Source organism: Tribolium castaneum, chromosome 4 (genome assembly GCF_031307605.1).
Source record: "Tribolium castaneum strain GA2 chromosome 4, icTriCast1.1, whole genome shotgun sequence".
NCBI classification, from domain to species: domain Eukaryota; kingdom Metazoa; phylum Arthropoda; class Insecta; order Coleoptera; family Tenebrionidae; genus Tribolium; species Tribolium castaneum.
In genome coordinates this window covers 9,434,329-9,454,594 of record NC_087397.1, presented here as the reverse complement: position 1 = coordinate 9,454,594, position 20,266 = coordinate 9,434,329, and the positions used below count along the sequence as shown (strand labels likewise).

Here is a 20,266-nt window from a genome sequence, read left to right as displayed (position 1 = left end):
CGTATTTATGGAAAAGGCAAACACATTGCTAATATTAGACAACACTGGAACGTATGGAACAGATCGAGCTGACTTCAGTGAAACCACCAACGTCAATCCTAAGCTGAAAATACAACTTTGAGGAAAACACGCGCTGAGATAAGAGCACATTTCGACGCGGTCCTAGTTTTCCGATACGTGTTAACATGTTAGTGCGGTGTTAATCAGTTCATTAGTATCACAAACGCATCTAATTCGGTACAACGTCGCATTGTGATGTAGTTTCAATGGGTGATGGTATTTACAGCATGTCCTATGACGACAGTTGCGAGGAAAAGACAATTACTTCGGCGAAAATCTGTCTATCACAAAAATTACAGGAGGCACAGGTAGGGTTTTACTTCCATTTCGTACCGGAACTGTCACTGATAAAACAAAGCTATTATCATTTTTATACGCTGCTGTCAGTTTATAAAATTGCTTTGTCCACAACGCCCGTTTTTTCCTTTCACTTGATTTAAAAAATAAACAATAAATCATCGCAAGTAATAACTTTAAGTGGAGGGTGAACGAACCAGCTGTAATGAAGCTTTCATTTGATGAAATGGAATAAATTCGTGGTGTGTTTGTTTGCAACTATTGAATTCGGCCTGCGTAAATTTTTGATGTTTTCATGAAGTCCTTTTACTTTTTGAACGAAACAACGTGAGCTGACATGACAGCGTCGATCTTTTCATGTAAAAATATTGTTTTGATCCCGGCAAAAAGCACAAAGGGGCCACCACATCAATAGTAATTTCAGAACGTCTTCTCTTCCCAACTTATGAGTTCCTCGGCAAAGTTGGGAAGCCCGTCAAAACGCCGCTCTGAAGTGTGTTAAGTAGCAAATTTCAAAAGAAGTCAAATAACTTTACATTCGGCTGTTTGTATACATCAGCTTTCGCTCCCTTGCTGTTTCACACGAAAATTGCGGTTATGGATGAATTCAATTTCGTCTCTCCACTTGTGTTATAATTTGGCGGTCTAAAAATAAACCCGTCGCTGAAGCGAGAGACAAAGGACAATTGATTTCAAAGAAAAAAGGATAATGAATTGTTTTGTTGTCATTTTAATCGCGTTTAGATGTATTAGCTTTTGTGCGAGGTTGCTTAAAATCGTATTAGGGAGATTACATCGCACTTTTATCTGTGTTGGGCCTCACGCTCCGACACTTATCATAAATCGATTTAGGACAACGCCGGGATATTTATTTTGATATTGGCGCATCTTTTCTAAACTTGGAAAAATATTGGCACGGGCAAACATGCGACACTTGTTTGTAGCAGGAGAGCTGTCTTCGAAAGTTTGCACAACATGGTGCAGTTTACACTAGAAATAGAGCAGTCGGATATTTCGATAAAAAATTGCCAGTAGGCCCTAAGCACGTCCGTAGAGATAACCGATAAATTCTCGAAACTAAAGTTGGGGGTAAAAGCTTATCGTAAAAGTTTCGCCTAAATCATAGAAACTAAAGTTTGCGGGAATATTTTTAGTGCCAGCGAAATTTAAATTAAATTGCTTTTGTAAAATAAATAAAATTCAAACTTCATTTATGACGATTGGTCTGGCGCAAGCCAATTCTTTTAGCGTGCAAACAAATAAAACCTGAACTACTGTACTATCCCTTTATTAGAAATTTACAAAGGGAGTACCAATTAATTTATCAAGGGTAAATATTTTGGTTAAATAAATGTAAAAATATTCACAGAAAGTACTGTTTAATTACTTTCATGCCTGAAAAACGACGCCATAATTTATTTCACTTTTGGCGATATTAGAAGGGCGATTTCTTACGCTGTACCTGAATTCAGGTTCCAGGTGCAAATTATGTTCCGAGTTTTAACTTAATTCATCTCAAAAAATTTATTCGCACAAATGAGTAAGTTAAGGTAGGAATAATATTATTACGCAATGCGCCGATAAATTATTAACAAATTTATAATTAGCTGTCGGTTTGTTAATTTTATGAAGGGAATGTCTGTTTATGTGACGTATGCAATTTGGCTGAAAATAGATTAATAATAATTAAACATTAAATATTTACAGTTTTTTTATTAGAAATGTTTCTTATCCTGCAACAGGCTTTAAACCCGTCCCGCTAAAGCCATTACTTATTCCAGACAGGACGATCCGTTTTGATCTTAAGAGTAAATGTTTTGAATTTAAGAAGGATCATCTATTTCGCTGCGTACTCTCGAAACCTAACACCTTACTTAGCTTGTCTATCATTCCTGACATATTTATGGTCCTCTGTCTCCTTCCGCAACGTTCAATTTATTTTTCAGATTCGCCATAATTGTGCGCTTTGAATTTTATTTTTAGAAGACTACCTGAACAACTCAAGGATATTTACATTAAGTGCATCCGGGTTATAAAATATAAATCGATCACAGGACCGAGTATTAAATTCAATTTCTGATCTGTTCCTTTTGTCAAAACTGCAGAACACTTTTACGATAAAGAACTCGTAATCGTGAGTAAACGGTTTAAGAGATTCGCCAGACGGTTTAAGATCCGGAAATTCGTTTTTGGGTCATAGCCGGAAACTGTAAAAACAAGATTAGTTTTATTACACAAAATTGAGAAAATTTAATGACTCAATTGCAATTTCATCTTGGAACGGTTCCATGACAATAAAAGTGTCTTAAATACGGTTAGAGCGTGGCACAAATATCAACATTAGTTGTGGAAGAATGGCATCACTGCAGTTAATTGCTGTAACAAATCAATCTGTACATTTTACTACCGAGTGGGATTAGAAACTATCCAGAATAAATAATTTTGCCGTGTGAACTCACTCAAAAAACTATCTAAAATAAATTTCAATTTTTTGTCACCCGGAGGAAAAATTTTCCACAAAATTAGCTTTGACTTTTCCGGACTGAAAAGCTCAGAGATCAGAAGATGGGAAAATCCTATACCTGGGATTGTTGACGACATTCCGTTTAACAATTTCGTGAATTTCCAACGGAATTTTATCACAAAGGCCGAAGAAGAGGGGTCGTAGATAAAGTTTTAGGAGACTAATTAATTAAATAAACACTAACGGTGGTGTTCTCTATCGTTGTCGTTATTCTATTACGTTTATAAGAATGTTAGCAACAGTGCTCTACGGTGGACTATGACTTAGGAGACGAAACGAGATACTCTGTACCCAAAAAAATAGTACGATGGAGTAAAAATGAGGGCGCTTAGAGCGTTATACCATCTCGGCGCTAATCGTTTTAAATTAATTTACATTCAATCAATTCAGTAATTTCTTGGAAAAAAATGCATAAAGTTTGAGCTTTGCATTCTTAACAGAATGAGAAAAACTAACGGCTAAAATTTAAATGAGAAATGTGAAAAAAAAATATTTCAAATTTAAAATTTGCGCTTTGTCACTTATTTTTCAAAACGCTGCGAATATGGTTACAGTTACAAGAAAAATGTTGAGAAGAAAGTTGTAGAAAATTAAATTTTCTTTAAAAAAGTCTGCGACACCATAGCTTCATCTTCAACAGTTTAGGCTCCAAAGACGTTCAAGGACCCTCAAGCAACGGATTCGTTTCATTTTACCGGTGGTGAAGTAACGGAAAGTTATTTTATACCTAAACTGAACTTTTTTATAGGAAATTTAATTCTCTACAACTTTAATCCTTACGCATTTTTTGTATCTTCAACCGTATTCCCAGCGTTTTGATAAATATGCGACGGTGCGCAAATAATTATAATTCTCAATTTGCGTTCCACTTCATATTTTTGCGAACGCTGCGAGTTTGGTTGAAGATACAAAAAAAGTGTAAGGGACAAAGTTGTAGAGAATTAAATTTTCTACAAAAAAGTCCGCGACAACATATTTCTATCTTCAACGGTTTAGATATAAATAAACTTTCCCATACTTGACCACCGGCAAAATGAAGCAAATCCGTCGCTTAAACGTGTTTGCTGTCTAATTTGTGATTCTCTAACTGCTCCTGTTAAAATAAAGGTAACAGTGTAATGTTCGAGCTAATGGAAGATTTTGTCGTATGGCTTACTATTTGATTCAAATATTTTATTCAAAAATGTCAAAAACTTTTCAAAAAATTATTATTTCGAGCTTGGTACCACAAAAATTGGGTTAAATCCAAATTATTTTATTCTGTGTTGGAGAGAACTTTTGGATATCATGTAAAATAAAAGGAAGAAGTATGGTTTGAAAGAAAGAAAGTTATCACTGAAGGACAAAAAATGTAATTAGAAATAAATTATACAAATTTAATTTGTAATGTAATTTTTTTATTTAAAAACCAAAGGTAGAACTGAATAACTAAGCTTCTAATTTTACTCAAAGGTCACATTTTTAATACAAACACCGCAAAAATTCACTGTGACTGTTAGTTTTTGGTGAGACTTTTGCCGCTGCTATTTAACATAGAACGTTACTCTAAAAATGTTGCTAACAGAGGGTCAGTTAATCCTGCTTCGTGTAAAATAGTGTTGAATATTTTGGCTGGTCCTAATTCAATGAAATAAATGATTCGGCGACTTTGCGAATATAGTCTGTTACAAATGTAAAATTTGCTGTTGCTTTCCATTTGAATTCGGAGTGGATAAATATTAAAATATTCTGCGAGAATTTGCATTTTTGCTTGTATAAGGTTTATTAACTGTGACGCGGCGCCTCATCGTTAATCGAAAGTTCTCTGTAGCTTGAATTTTTCAAATAAGTCATGCTTTCTGACTTTATTACACTTTTTCTGCAGAAATTGTTTTACTTATTTACACGTGTGTTATTAAAAATCGCGAACAATTGAACTGATCATGATTTATGTCGGTGTGTGAAGGTAGGTATTATTACGAAAAATGCGAAGATTGAATTTTGTATTATTGGATTTTGGTGCTTATTCATACGAGAATCGATTCCGAATGTAATTGATGTTTGACAAGCTATATCTCACACCATCATCCAACCACAAAATACTCTTTAGGCTAATGAGCCATAATGATACTTCAGCTTTTCACGAGATTAACATTATCACCATATGATCTCCATACTCATTTCGACTTTTTTCGATTGTTCTAAGAACGAACAATTTATGCTAAAACAATACCATTTTTAAGGAGCAATAAAGCCCAAGAGCCGGGGCGTTGCTGCGGTTAGCATCTGTGATGGCATAATTTATAGTTGTAAGGTATTTGTACGGCAAATTTACCGAGCAAACACCTAATTGCTTTGAAGCTCCTGTTATCTGCGCTTACGTGTGTAAATGCAAAATTTCTCGATCAATGAATTCACCACAAGCATGCCCTTATCTACCCTAATTGTTATTTTTACTACTCGATAACTTATTTATAGAGAATCTCAAACTCCGGTTTTTTGCAGGAAAGTTGTCGGCGATGTTGGAGAAAGGGTCCTCCGGAGTACTCCGGACTGGGGCGAAACTGCAATCAACGGTGATCATTTATGGGTTCCCACATCGGTCTCGGGTGACTTTTGCTACATCGGAGATATGGACTGCACGGTAAGAACATGTAAAATGTAGGCAACGTACATATTCGGCCCGAAGTTTGCAGGAATTTAATTGAATACCTAAATAATAAAGCAACTTTGTGATGTTTAACTCGATGAAGTAATGGGTCATTTTCGTGCTTAAATATTCTCGGGTCAGAATAGTGTGTAAATTTCAAGTTAAATAATGCAAATATTTAAATGAGATTATGGAAATAGATAAAACCTTTATTAACGGGGTAATACAGAAAACGTGCAAGGGTTCTGGAATAACATTTCAGGATCGTTTTTCAGGGTTTTTTCCAATCCAACTGCTGTCAATAGGTATATTATAGGGTTACAAAATGAGAAAACTTTTCAACTAGACTCCGTTCTCTATGAACTTTTTGCGCCGAATGGATGTAACAGATAGCGTTACACGCTTTAAAAGGAAATATTTTAATAAGAAAGAAAAAACATTGGTTTTAGGTTTTGTAAACTCCATTATCTGCCTGCTCTTAATGCTGCTGAAACAAATAAAATACTGATGTTACATTACGCTTTCCCCGGTTTCTAAAATAGTATCCGGAAACTTACAAACCCATTTTTTATACGTGCGTTGCTACAAGAAAGTTAAAAATAGTCCGTTCTAAAAATTAATACTTTATGACCACTCTGAGTGATTTGCTTATTATTTCTGATTCAGAAAAGTACACGTAAGTGAGCACAATAGTGTCATTTCCCCACTTGACGTGCCTTGTTCTTCTGTACATCAGATCGAAATCGGTGATTGCAAATTTCAGACAATAGAGTTGTGGCCTTATCAGGTGTATTGTGCCTCTCAGATTTAATTTGGAGCAAAAAAAGAAAATAATCTGATACGACGACAGTTTTATGGAAGATGCAAGCTGGCGCAAAGATTGTTTCGCTTTAATAATTTTCCGGCGGAACATAACTCAGATCGAAATGATGAAACATATTTGTTTTGAGCTTATGTGAAGCTTTCCGAATTAACGGCTTTTATTATCTTAGCAAAATATGAGTGAACATTTCGGCGAACTGACATATCTAGGAAACGGGACACAGATATTGTGTTTTTAAATTATGAGAGTTAATTCTTGTTCTGACGACGGCTCCCCGTGGCTATAACTTACGAAATGGCGAAATGACTCTATAGAAAATAATAAAAACTTTTGTCTTGTGAAATAAGGCGGTATTATTTTGGCAAAGCTGGGATTTAAGAGCGCACTCAAATATTAAATGTGCACGTTTTAGGCACACTTCTCTCCACAAACGTAGAAAATTTTCAAATTTTGGTGAATATTTTTGACATAATAATTGTCGGCAAACTAATTAGCAAGCTGAAATCGGTGTTTGCTGTAATTGTTTTTTATTACAATTTTTTCGGAAACTGAGATTCAGGCACAAATCCAACAAAATGTGCCTTTTGGTTAGTTATCTATTGAATGTCAAAAATTCGTAGATCTCAGAATTATGTTTTTTATAATAAAAACTCAAAACGTTTACGATTGTAAACAAGTTTCTCTCGAAAACTAGTCATCGAGTATTTGATATTCAAATCATATTTGAATCAATAAAATTGATCGATAATTTAAAAACTCAAGAAGATTTATTTTTATCCAAACTCGGTCGAAGAAGTTTGTGCAGTTTCTGTGTCTCTAGGACTTTTAGAAGTGTAAAAAAAGTCAATTTTAAAATTTGGTAGAAGAATAAGAAGAGAATTACACTGCTGTATTACACCAGATCTTTGAACTCAAAAATAGGAGAACGACTTTTTAGACATATTTTCACTTGAAATTTTTTAAACAAATATTAGCAAGAGCGCTTTTGCATTTTTTAAGTTAAATAGGGCACACTCATTTTGACTTTATGTATAATAGAAAAATTCTGTTATAATGAAATCCAGTGAAAATGTAGTGCTAATTAGGAAAATCCACCAATTAGAAAAAAAAAATTAAATTTGACAGTCTTTCTTAATGTTTAGAAACAGGGCATAGTTGATGACAAAACTAAACGTTTTAGGAAAAATAAAATTCATACAAAAAATTAAAATATCTAGTGTCTACTGTCTACAGGCTCTGATTTAAAAGTCTCGACTATCTCTTGGTATTGATAAAACACAAATGAATACCTAGCTCTTCAAAAGTCTACTTTTTGAGTTAAATTTTTGGCATAAACAATACCTGTTAAAAAAATCACCAATTTATATCTTAACATTTTACAAATTAGCAAATTCGACAATTCCACAATTAAGACGGTTATTTCAAGAAAAAATTTTTTTAGGGAACTATAACTTTTGCTACTGTAATTCAGAAAGGATAAAATTTATTTCAGAAAATATTTGTTGTAATTCAAATTAGTAGACCATATTTAAGAAAGCATTAATTGTAATTCAAAAAAAATACAGAGTAAAATATGAAATTCATATTTTTATTATTATATTTTTTTTTAAAAGAAAAACAAACAATCGCCCCTCATAAAATAAAGCAAAATCGAAAAGAGTCTTTTTTAAGTCTTTTATGTGTAATTTTCAGTAAGTTTTTAATTTTTTTACATAATTTTCTGTTGCATTTTTAAAAATAAAATCGATGATTATGAATCATGAGATCATTTAATATGACACCTAAACACAAAAAAAGAAAATAACAGAAAACTGTTATTACAAAATAAATCAAGAACCAAAAGATGAAGCTCTTTGTAGAATACCTACAGTAACCTTTATAACTTATTTCATTTTATTTTCTTGTTTTTTAAATTTTTTTATACTTACCAGAAAAGTAAAAATATGTGTTATCTAAACTACTAATTAAAAATGTCATTGGTTATTTAAAAAAATTACAAATGACGTTATAACGGTTATAATTCGGTTATAACGAACAAAAAATAGAACCCATCTAACTTAATTACCAACTAACTAAAAATCAAATCAAATCAATAAAAAATCAAATTCACTAATTTGAAATCCTATTTCCTGCACTGAATTACAGTTGCTCTTTTCTGAAATACATGTTGCTAATCTGAATTTCAATTGACGTTTTCTGAAATATAGTTGATAAAGGTGTAGGTTATTTTTTGACAAATGGGAAAATTTAGAATATCTTTATATTCTCTATAATGTATCCATAATTATTAAGGAAAGCCCCTCATAACCCCGATTCGAAATAATCTTTTAGATAAAAACACCAAACGTGTTTTTTTCAATGAGTTAGAATTAAAAACACATTTTTATAATAATTATCAACTCTGCTTTGATGTAAAATAAACCCAACCAAACCCACTTCTGTCTGTATTTGTTGAAACATGTTTACGTATTTTGAAAAACAGGATAACTCATTTCAATTTCATAAATTTCCAAAGTAAATAAGTGACGCGTATTTTATACTTTTGGTCAACATTTTTTTACGTCATGGATCTCTGTTTGTAATTTTTATTCTTTGTTTGAGTTTCATATCAGTTATTCAGCGTATTTGTCTATTATTTATTCAGGTTATGCCTGTACTAGACAGAGATAATTCAAAAAAAATATTGTTCTATGAATAAATTGTTAAAAATAAAAAGCAACGAAGGGAAAAAGTCGTGTTTTAAAAGTTTTCACTGCACAGCCCTTCCTCCTTGATAAATTTCCTGTCGTATAAAACTGCTATAAATTCATCTCGGCTGGCCATATTTAGATCAACCCTTGTCCACAATTTATGGCTCAATTTTCGAAATCTGAGTGTTCATTTCTTTTGCAATTTTTCAGAAACACGGTGCCCGGATGAAGTGTTCCGCTTGTAATGTGGTCGCGCACCAGAATTGCATCGGGATCTTGATGGATAAGATGCGATTTACATGCAAGCCTACGTTCCGTGATGTGGGAGTTAGACAGTACAGAGAACAGACCTCCATCCATCACCATTGGGTCCACCGACGGTCAGAGAAGGGTAAATGTCGACAATGCGGCAAGGTGAGGAGGAAGTAGGGTGTGTTATTATTTAGGACGAACTTGATTGCTCTAATTTACTCGGTCTTGTCCCAAGAAAAACACACCACACCGCAAATTATTTATCTTGGAAAACGAGATTGGACCGACCGACGCTTGTTCTCGCCTCAAATTACCCCAGCTGTTGGGATTATCTCCGAATAAAGTGTTAATTTTTCAAGCACGGAAAAGGGCCGAAATAGACCGATTAAATTATTGTCTGATTGGGACTACGGAGGACTATAAGCTAGGAGACGAAACGAGATACAAAATCGCAGGATTTACTGCACCCAAAAAAATGAGGGCGCTTCGACTCTTCTACTGTTTTGGTGTCAAATCGTTTTAAATTAATTTAGATCCAACCAACTCACTAATGACTTGGAAAAAAATGCGGTAATACTGAGCTTTGAATGAGAAAAACTGATGACTAAAATATGCGTAGTTTTCAAAACGCTACGAGTGCAGTTAAAGATACAAGAAAAATATTAGAAAGAAATTTATAGAGCAAATTGGTAAAAGTTTGATTTTTTTAAACATAGTTTGCGATAAAACTTTTGTATTATTTTTATTTCTTATAATTGAGAATTTAATGCTCTATCTGCCTGTATTTTTTGTTTGTCTTGTGCTAACCATTATACAAATATAAACATTTTTTTTCAAATGCATTGCCTTGAAAATTTTGACGGTAATGGAACAACTGCGCTCTCTGTCGAGATTAACGAAACTATCCAGCAAGGGAACGTTTTATTTGTGCGTCGTTTCGTATCCTAGCCTTTAGATATCCGTAATTGGGACGCAACTACGACTTTCGTTAAATATTTCATTTGCTGCTCTCATTTTTACGCAACTAATACACACTTTATGTCAAATAAGGAAAATGGATGAAAGTGATAAAACCGCAGATGAACCACCTGAAAACGTTCCACGAAAGTAATCGTTGCGTGCCTGAAACACTTGGAAAAATTGTGATTGTGAAATATTGTTTCAGTCATTCCAGTCCAAGTTATCGTTTAGTTCGAAAGAAATAGTCGCAATTAGTTGTTCGTGGTGCAAGGCTGCTTATCACAATAAGGACACCTGCTTTAATATGCAACGAATAGGCGAGGAGTGCAATTTAGGTGAGTTACCCAACTTTTCTAATTTCCCTTCCTGTCAATAATTCGTCGAAAAGTTTGATGGAAATTTATTTAACTCCTCGTTAGCGTTTGTTAAGTTATGCACGGAAGTCTTACACATTGATGTGATTAATGACATAATTCTGGGACACTATCACAAACTTCCCTCAACAATTGTTTAAGTTTCTGGTCAAATTCTTACCACACTGCGTAAATCCTTCACAATAAATAATCTTATCTGAAGAAAATTTTTTAATAAATGAGATATTCTCTTATTACTTCTATCATCGAGTGGTTTTTGGTTTAATTTTTAAATCATTTCATCTGAACTGATTTTTTTTAGTTTTAGAACAAATGTAATGTTCTGTTGTAATTTAATCTCCACCAAAAAATGATCTAAAAAGTTGTTTTTGGTTTTAATTTTAAATTAGCTCACCAGCGTGCACTGGAAAATAATAAAAACATGCAATGGTTTCAATTTCCACGTAATTTGTTAATTCAAATAACCCCATCTTCCCGAATAAACAGAGAAATTCGATCATTAACGAGGTGAATAAATTCGTTCAAATAAACAGTTCGAACAAACTTAGTTCGCGAAAGCATTAAAAATTATCCGGTAGGAGTAAACAATGAAATTGCAGAATAGACCGCTTTAATTTTACGTGTATGTTATGTTACACAGCAATTTTACTCGTGCAGTATTGCTTTGTATTTACAGACAAACCACAAAAATATCATGATTTAATTATACTAATTGGAGTTCCAATTATTCGAATTGTTCCAATGTCACACTAGCTTTTGCAAATACAACATTCAGTTCAGTCAAAATTCTACAAGGATGGTTAAAGAACCAGTGCGTAATTACAGGTCACAGTCATTTATGTTTCTAAAAATAACCACAAATCTAAAACAATTTTCTTTCAACAGTTGGTTAATTATTGACCAGATGTAATCAGAACGTTTCGTTCTGTTCATTCACACAAATAATCAATATCTCCCACGAAAAGTGCGCGGTTTGTTTTGATGGACTAGTTTTTGTGCGTCCTATGATGAAACGAACGGATTTCTTTGCAGATTCAATGCAAAAACCCAAGAAATTAATTACTAATTTGGAGGAAAAATGTATTTATGTAGTTAGAGAGAGAAAATTAGAAGAAAAAATTTATAAAATATTCATTAAATGCTCAGAGAGACGCGAAAATCGAAACACAAGAATTTAATGCAGGATGAATGTTTAATTGCAGGTGTTCATCGCAGCATTGTGGTTCCTCCTTCGTGGATCGTGAAACTGCCTCGCAAAGGAAGTTTCAAGTCAAGTCTGAGAAAATCTCCGAAGAAACGGGCTTCCAGCAAGCGAAAAACCAAGGAAAAGGTGATTTTACTTCTCCAGTCACTAAATAAAGCAAAACATGTCGAGTTATATTCAAAAGCAAGGAGGTTGAACACGGCGTTATCAATAGAGTTACCGGCGTTATGTAAAATAAACCCGATTTTACGGCGTTTAGCCGTCTCGTACGATATCCTGAGTTAGGTAAAACCGCAGGAAAACCCGCCGAATTATAATAACATCTAGAGCAACATTGTGTTGTCTAGCTTTTGCCTTTGCAATTTCATTTCAGCTACATCAAAGGTTTTGTCACTTTGTTGTGGTGTGTGCTGCTCCTTTGCTAGTAGGTTATTCGATTTTATTAGGACGAAATGTCGCTACCAAAACGAACTTGTCTCGCTCTCAAAATACGAACTTAAACGCTATGTAATCCCAGTTTTGAGGAACATAACGTGGCATGCATAATATTATCAAACTAAATAGGGGTAACGAGAAATTATGTTCTTCGGAATATACATGATCCGTCTTGTAAATTGTCGGCAGCGATATGCCTTGCATTATTTATTAATTATGCACGACATTTACGGGTGTTTTAAAAAATAGTTAATTTATTTTTTGTTTTCTAAAACTTGTTCCACAAATTTGTATTGTACCATTAGAATCACAATTGGCGTTCTTGTCGTCTTTATAGCCACTTTTACACACATTTTACACAACATGAAGTTCACCAATAAAAATTATGTTTTTATTTTATTATTTTTGTAATAGGAAGTAATGAAAAATCCTAAATTACCAGATTTGAGTGCCTAATTGTGTTTTTGTACAACCTTTTTTAGCTTTTTAAAAATCCGGTCTCTAATGATTATTTGAACCAAAGGTTTTATAATTTGACTCGATAACTAACAGTAACATAATTGTGACTAGTTGGAAACTTTCGAATTTTTGTGCGAGCTTTGGATCAATCCGTCGGCGGTGAAATTAAAAAGTTGTTCCAACTTTTTCACCCTCTTTAATTAACGAACTCTTTTAAATATGCCTGACAGTTTCAAATTCGTTTAAAATTTTGTTTATTGGGAAAGTAAAATTTGGTAATTTTCTTCGCAAATTACCAATTTATTCAGACTTCGTATCGGGATAAAGGACTGATTTTGAATTGTTAACCGATAAAAGGAGACTCCACAACCGTGCATCCCAAATTTAACTTGAGCAACTTGAGAAAAGATGTGTATCAAAGGAAAATCCTTTCAAGTAATATGATATCCTTCGAATAAAAACCCTGTTTCAACTGTTGGTGACATTAATTAGAGTCATGACTGAATAGTGTGCAGTCTTTTTCCTCGAACACGGGGACAAAATAAACAACTAAAGAAGAGCAGAGCGTTATTAAGTGAATATTTCGTTGTCTAGGATAAAGAGCACAGAACGTTCGCCATCAAGCCGATCCCCACAACCAACGTAACGCCCGTCATAGTGTTCATCAACCCTAAGTCCGGGGGTAACCAAGGATCAAAGTTGCTCCAGAAATTCCAGTGGTTGTTGAATCCGCGACAGGTGTTTGACTTGACACAGGGCGGTCCCAAGATGGGTCTCGAACTGTTCAAGAAAGTACCTAATCTACGTGTTCTTGCCTGCGGCGGAGATGGAACCGTTGGTTGGGTTTTAAGTGTTATCGACCAAATCGGGATCTCTCCTGCTCCAGCGGTCGGCGTTCTTCCTCTAGGAACAGGAAATGATCTGGCAAGGGCGCTCGGATGGGGTGGGGTGAGGATAAATTCATCTTTTTCCTGTCACTTCCAATATTGTACACGATACTTGCGCGGCAAGTTTAATAAGCCATTTACGAAAAAAGTTATTGCACAAAATGGGATTTGCCCTTAGACATTTAATTGGAATTTTGGCCGCGTCAAAGCGTATTACTGATGTCGTTTATTTGCTAAAATTCAAGAAATGCATAATATTGTAAAAACTGCTTCAATAATAATGTAAAGGTAAGCCGGAAGAAATGTACCCGTAATTTCTGTTGAGCGACAAGCCGTTGGGTTTTCTTAACAAGAATACAAGAGTACAAAAATCTGAGGCAACAGATATACTGTAAGCTAGTGTAATCTACTAGAGATTTACCAAGTTTTAAGTGAAGTACTAAAAAAATTCATTTGAAATTGTTCCCGTTTTTTTTTTATTTAGAAAGATTATGTGTTATTTTAGTAAAAAACTATGTGAGCTTCAAGATTCTCTAAATCGTGGTCATAACTCCGCCAAAGGTTATTTCCGATCTGTGCAGTAAAGCACTTTGTAGTTCTGCAACATTTGCGAAGCCGTTTGATTAATTGGAAATCGGCAATTAAACTGTTTGATATTTTATTAGGATCCAGCTGAAAGCCATATCTCGACATCTTCACGAATTAAACCACATGCAAGGAAATTCAGTTAATAGGCAATGAAACTCGATTATTAAGCATTTAGTCAACGTCGTCAATGGAATTCTATGTTAAGTAAAGCGTTTGATGGAGAATTTTAAATCAACATTCTGTAATGAAACTCTTAAAATTTGAAGGCCGTTAATCATTGTTGCTGTAATAATATCCAATGAAATTCTTAGATTTGTGATTTTAATCAGTGTTAAATTAATAATAATAGTAATGAACCTGACTACGGATATCTAAAGGTTAGGATATGAAACGACGTACAAATAAAACGTTCCGTTCACGATAATTTCGTTACTGTCGCAAGAGGGCGAATAGTTCCATTACCGTCTAAGTTTTCAGTGCAATGAATTTAAAAAAATGGTTGCATATGTATAACGGTTAACATGAAATACCAAAGAAAAATCAGACCGGCAGATAGGGCATTAAATTCTCAATAGTAAGTCATAGATATTTTTTGAAGGAAATTTAATTCTCTACAAATTTCTTCCTCACATTTTTCTTGTATCTTTAAACGTATTCGCAGCGTCCTAAAAAATACTGGTTAAAGCGCAAATGTTAAATTTTAAATAATTTGTTTCTCATGTTTCTTATGAAAATTTTAGTTTTTCTCAGTCTGTTACACTTCTGCAGTTTCTTTCAAGTAATTAGTGAATTGGTTGAATTTAAATTATTAAAACGTTTTTTCTCTGCCGTATTATTTTTTTGGGATCAGAAAATCCTGCGACTTTGTATATCGTTTCGTCTCCTAAGTTATAGTCCTCCGTAAACCTGACGAAGCGTGAGTTAAACACAGGTAGCTAATTAACTTGAAATTAATTAGGCTGTCTTATAATTAAATTATAAGGATTGATTTTTGGATATTTAATCCGAGTAAATCTCAAGCTTTTTATTAAAATCCTTGGCTTTGATGAAGTTTAGTGAAAATTTCACAGCAGGTTAATTAAAACGCTAATCAATACTGCTCTGCATAAAGCATCACTTCATATCTTATCCCATGTGAGAAATTTCTAGCCGTGGGTTTAGTGCAATTAAAAAGAGCAGCTCGGGCTCCAAGTGTGGCGTTTAATTTTGTATCAAGTCAATATAAAGTTCTAAGTAGATGAAGTTGTTGCAAACTAACGAAGTCAATTAAACTTGGTCGTATGCTAATAATGGAATATAAATATATTTGCCCATCGGAATGATACGAGTGAATGTAAACATTTACCCAAAGTGTTAATTCAAGTCTGGTTTTAATGGCGATCTTATCTGACTTGCAGGGTTATACGGATGAACCAATATCGAAAATCCTGTCCAATATTAGCGCTAGCGAGACTGTGTTATTAGATAGGTGGTCTTTAGAGGTTGAGAAGAACCCGAACGCTGAGGCTAACGAAGGCGGCAAGGATAATTTGCCTCTCAACGTTGTAAATAATTATTATTCATTAGGTGTCGATGCTCATATTGCCTTAGAATTCCACGAAGCTCGAGGTTAGGCCTATTAGCTGTGAAAAAGGCAATTCACTAAAGCTCCCTCAATTGCAGAAGCTCATCCCGAAAAATTCAATTCTAGATTAAGGAACAAAATGTTTTATGGCCAGATGGGCGGCAAAGACTTGCTCAAGCGAAAGTGGAAGGGTTTAGCTGATTTCGTCACGTTAGAATGCGACGGCAAAGACCTAACACCCAAACTGAAAGAGCTTAAAGTACACGCGATTGTCTTCTTAAACATTCCAAGGTACTATTATTTTCAATTTGCAACAATTGTGACACAAAATTTTAGTTATGGTGGGGGAACAAGGCCCTGGAACCGATCCATGGGCACGTGTGAGCCAAGCACTGACGACGGTTTGATTGAAGTCGTCGGTTTGACAACATATCAGCTTGTGAGTAAGTTTAGGGATTTAGCACAATTATTTTTGCACAACATTACAACCATGGAAGCATCAGGTAAATGGTTCGTCTTTTCCAGCCTTTGCTACAAGCTGGAGGCCACGGTACTTGCATTACGCAATGTAGGTCGGCAAAAATCGTAACATCCAAAACAATACCCATGCAAGTGGATGGGGAAGCTTGCAAATTAAACCCTTCGATCATAAATCTTTCACTGTTAAATAAAGCTCCAATGCTGGCAAAGCGGAAGTGTGGCAAACCCAACGTACCGCAAACTGCTCTCGACAATCTGAAAATTTGTGTTCATAGAATTAGCATGGCTGACTATGAACAGCACCACTATGACAAGGATCTATTAGCTCAAGCGGGTACTTATCACTTATTTGTTCTGAGGTATCGATTTCAACGAATTTTTGCAGCAATAAGCGTTGGTACAATCGAAGTTAACCCAATCTGGGATTTGGAACAAGTGAGAGCGTTAATTAACAAATTTATAGAAGACTGCAAAGACCAGCAAAAAATCCACCCCGAGTGGTGTTTTTTAGACTGTGAGTTGCGTGATTTCTGTTAATTTGAACCAACCGGTTGGTTGTAGCATGTACAGCTGAACGGTTCTTCCGCATCGACAAGGCCCAAGAAAACCTTCATTACGTGCTGGATATCGCGGTCGATAACTTATACATTTTGGAATGCGGAGGTGGAACTGTTCCTCAAACTCCCGAAGACGAAACAGCCACACCGTCTCCCAGTTCTATTAATCAAACATCGTACATTATTCCAGAAATGCGCGTTAGGTGAGTGATTGTAATTATCTCCAGGATAAGTCGTATTGATTGCCTGATGCAGTGATGAAGGCAGCCTGGATTCGCCGAGCGATCAACCACCGATGAGTCCAAAAATCCTGCAATCTCCGGAAGAATTTCCCAGCGAGACAATTGCGGAAGAGAACCGCAACGGCGACAAGCAATTAGCGCGCATTTCCCCCGACGCTAGCGTGAAAATAAGAAGGTACTTAAATTTCATTTTAGCTTTGACTTACTTTTATACCAAGCCTCTGATTGAAATCGAATAACTGAATCAGTTAGGACTTCCTCAAACCTACTCGATTGTAATTCGCTAGAGCCCTGTAAATATAGTTCAAGCCTTCCGGCCGTTTGACCAATTTTATTATATTGCATGTAGATTTATCCATCAATGTATAGTTTTATCGAAATCTTGTTAGCATGTTTCTAGAATAAATTTCCTTTAACTATGAATTAGCTCTTTTAATAAATCCTTTGACCTAACACAAGTTAACAAGATCAGCCGTCACCATTACTTTCACTCTTTTTTTCTACAAATTTCTACACTTAATCAATACTGTGCATGCAGCATCACTGAGAGACTGTTTGGTTTATCTCAAGAATCTTACAGTGTCTATAGGTAAGAACTCAGACCTGACTGCACTCTTTTACTCGAAACGGCCAGACCGTGCCAAAATTCACTAACACTTGCCTTCTCTTGTAGGGACTTGCCACAAAAGCCGAACGAAGCTCTCTTAAAAGCCGCCAAAGTGGGGGACTTGAAAACAGTAATAATCTCACTTATTGCCACCACTCACAACTACAGTGTGTATTGCAGGTCAAGGAATTACACAGTCAGGGCTACTCTCTACTTACCAAAGACCCAGCCGGCCAAACAATGTTGCATTACGCCTCACGGTATGGCCACAAAGATATTGTTAAATACTTACTCCAGCACGCCCCACCTTCAATTCTGAATATCAAAGACGTGAACTTGTGAGTAATTTCACAACACTTGCTCCAGAAACCGCAATTTCTTGTTCTAGAGGACAAACGGCGCTTCATAAAGCAGCAGCGTACAAGTGGCGCAGTATTTGTTGTATGTTAGTCGCCGGAGGCGCAGCTTTGGATATTACAGATCGTCGAGGTTTAACTCCGAGATTATTAGCGTTACAATCCGACGATCACGATTTGGCTGCATACCTCGAAAGTAATTGAATGATCCCATAGATTTTCGGTAAAGTAACAGGTTTTTTCCAGGTCAGGAACACTTTCAGTTGGTGTCCTCCAGTTTAGGGACTGTTGTATGAAACGAGCAATAATTGTATTAAATTTTCCTGTCACTGGTTTCTCTAAAATTGCCTTACTACTTGTATTCAAAATTGCTAATGTATGATTGTACCTAAAATACTACAAATGTGATAATACTAAAGTTAAGCTTTTTTATTATTTTTTTATTTATTTGTTTCATTATTGTTTGTTTGATAAAGTTAGTTAAAGTGTTATATTTTTTCACTAGAACGTATTCTTCCAGGAGGAGAACAATCATAAAGTATTGTAAATAAGCGATAAGTGTTTAAAGTTATTGACAAACATATCACTCATGACATTCCTGTAAAGTTTGTAGACGTAAGTGTGTTGAATAATTTGTTACGTTTTGATCTGTTGAATCATTTGCTTGAGGAAATTCGAACACAGGGCAATAAATTAGATTCGATGTGTCTAGCATATTATCCATAAATGTTATACTCTTTTATTAAATTGTTACGTTTTACGTGTACATAAGTACTGCAACGAATTTCAATATTTCCCGAAAAGACAATCTGTAAATGTGAAATAAATAGTTGTTGTAAGTGCTGTCATGTATTAATAGTTGTATACATTTTTGTCTCTTTGAAAGTTTTATTATTCGATTTTTGAACTGCATTAAGCATCTAGGATTTGAAATATTAACAGTAATAGTGTGTAAATATGTAGCCATTAGGCATCACTCTGTAGATAATCTAGTCTTATAGTGATACAACTGCAGAAATTTATATAAAGTGCGTTAACAACTTTTTACAAATTTCTGCAATTACGATGAGTAAATCAATGCCTTACGAACTTTGAGTTTTTTAACAGAATAGTCAATACGTAGCTAGTTTCGTCACTAGAATACTCTATTTATATTTTTAGTCTATTTTATCTTTTATCAATATTATCTCCTAGAATCTTTGCTTTTTTTAATTTTATCAATTCACGTTGTTGGTAGATTTTACTTAACATCGGTTCCATTCAAGATGGAATAATCTCGCTCGATATTCTTTCACTAGTTACTATGAAAATGTGATTGAAACTAAATGTACATAAATATTTATGTAATTACTTCTTGTAAATTTAATCTAGTCTTTACAGGTGTAAGTTGTAGCAGTAGTTGAGGGAACATTCTTACAATGATAGTAGATATAAACCACATTTTTGCCATTTAAACACCACTCAGTCAGTTCAGTTGATTGCAGTTTATTGGAAATAAAATTACCTGCATACGTACGGTTTTATTTACCTTACGTTACGTGAACAACTTGTAAATACACCTGAACATTGTGACTAGTATTAAATTAGGTAGAGTTTAATGACTTGTTATCTAGTTATTTCATATTAATCTGACACCAAAAACGAAGTATAAAATTATTGATTAACAACGTATTTGCACGTACCCAGAGTTTTAAACCTAGGAATAATTATGCAACGAATCTGGCCCAGACAATACTCACTTTGGGCCAGTTTCGTCTTTATATTACGCTGCCTCGGAACTAATTTCGTGTTAATGCGATATTATAGGGTTTTTATAATCAATGTCGAGGAAATTAGCCACATTCACGCTCTATATTATCAATTTAACCACGAATTTTTTGGTCAATTATTTGGTTGAGTGAGGATTTTTTTAACCTGTCCATTTAGGTAACTAAGGGTCCAAGCATGTGTCTAGGTCTATTTTAAAAAATTCCATTTTATGTGGTAAAACGTATTGGGCCAGTTGTAAATTTGCAAAGTTTTCTCCAACCTCATACCGAGCACTGTTTGTAGCACAGTTTGCAAAGGGTTTCTATAGCACCATGACCACGCCATATTTTTGTAATTACACAAGCAAAGATGTTTTAATAATATTGTAAAGTCTCTTATTGTAAATCGTGTAAAATGGCTGAGATTTAACTTCGATTTGATCATTTTCTATGCCTAACTATGTATTATAATATTATCAAATATAAATATATTTAAGAATCTTGAGTTTTATTGTCACGTATGAGATAAG

At 34.5% G+C, this 20,266-nt stretch overlaps 1 protein-coding gene across 13 annotated transcripts in view; it reads left to right on the top strand.

The window, feature by feature from the left end:
* Window positions 1–20,235, top strand: part of rdgA (retinal degeneration A) — a 94,497-nt gene extending 74,262 nt beyond the window's left edge. For 12 of the 13 annotated variants that reach the window (XM_064356081.1, XM_064356085.1, XM_064356087.1 and 9 more), the window contains 17 exons: window positions 5,366–5,504; window positions 9,234–9,437; window positions 10,441–10,570; window positions 11,812–11,939; window positions 13,302–13,655; window positions 15,580–15,790; window positions 15,845–16,037; window positions 16,083–16,185; window positions 16,272–16,560; window positions 16,612–16,740; window positions 16,788–16,986; window positions 17,039–17,200; window positions 17,564–17,614; window positions 17,699–17,762; window positions 17,813–17,970; window positions 18,021–18,184; window positions 18,235–20,235. In XM_064356081.1, the coding sequence (XP_064212151.1) occupies window positions 5,366–5,504; window positions 9,234–9,437; window positions 10,441–10,570; window positions 11,812–11,939; window positions 13,302–13,655; window positions 15,580–15,790; window positions 15,845–16,037; window positions 16,083–16,185; window positions 16,272–16,560; window positions 16,612–16,740; window positions 16,788–16,986; window positions 17,039–17,200; window positions 17,564–17,614; window positions 17,699–17,762; window positions 17,813–17,970; window positions 18,021–18,184; window positions 18,235–18,284 (2,728 nt within the window). In that variant the 3' untranslated portion in view covers window positions 18,285–20,235. The remainder of the gene's footprint in view (window positions 1–5,365; window positions 5,505–9,233; window positions 9,438–10,440; window positions 10,571–11,811; window positions 11,940–13,301; window positions 13,656–15,579; window positions 15,791–15,844; window positions 16,038–16,082; window positions 16,186–16,271; window positions 16,561–16,611; window positions 16,741–16,787; window positions 16,987–17,038; window positions 17,201–17,563; window positions 17,615–17,698; window positions 17,763–17,812; window positions 17,971–18,020; window positions 18,185–18,234) is intronic. The other variant, XM_015985133.2, reaches the window with a different exon arrangement.
* The last annotated feature ends 31 nt before the right edge of the window (window positions 20,236–20,266 follow it).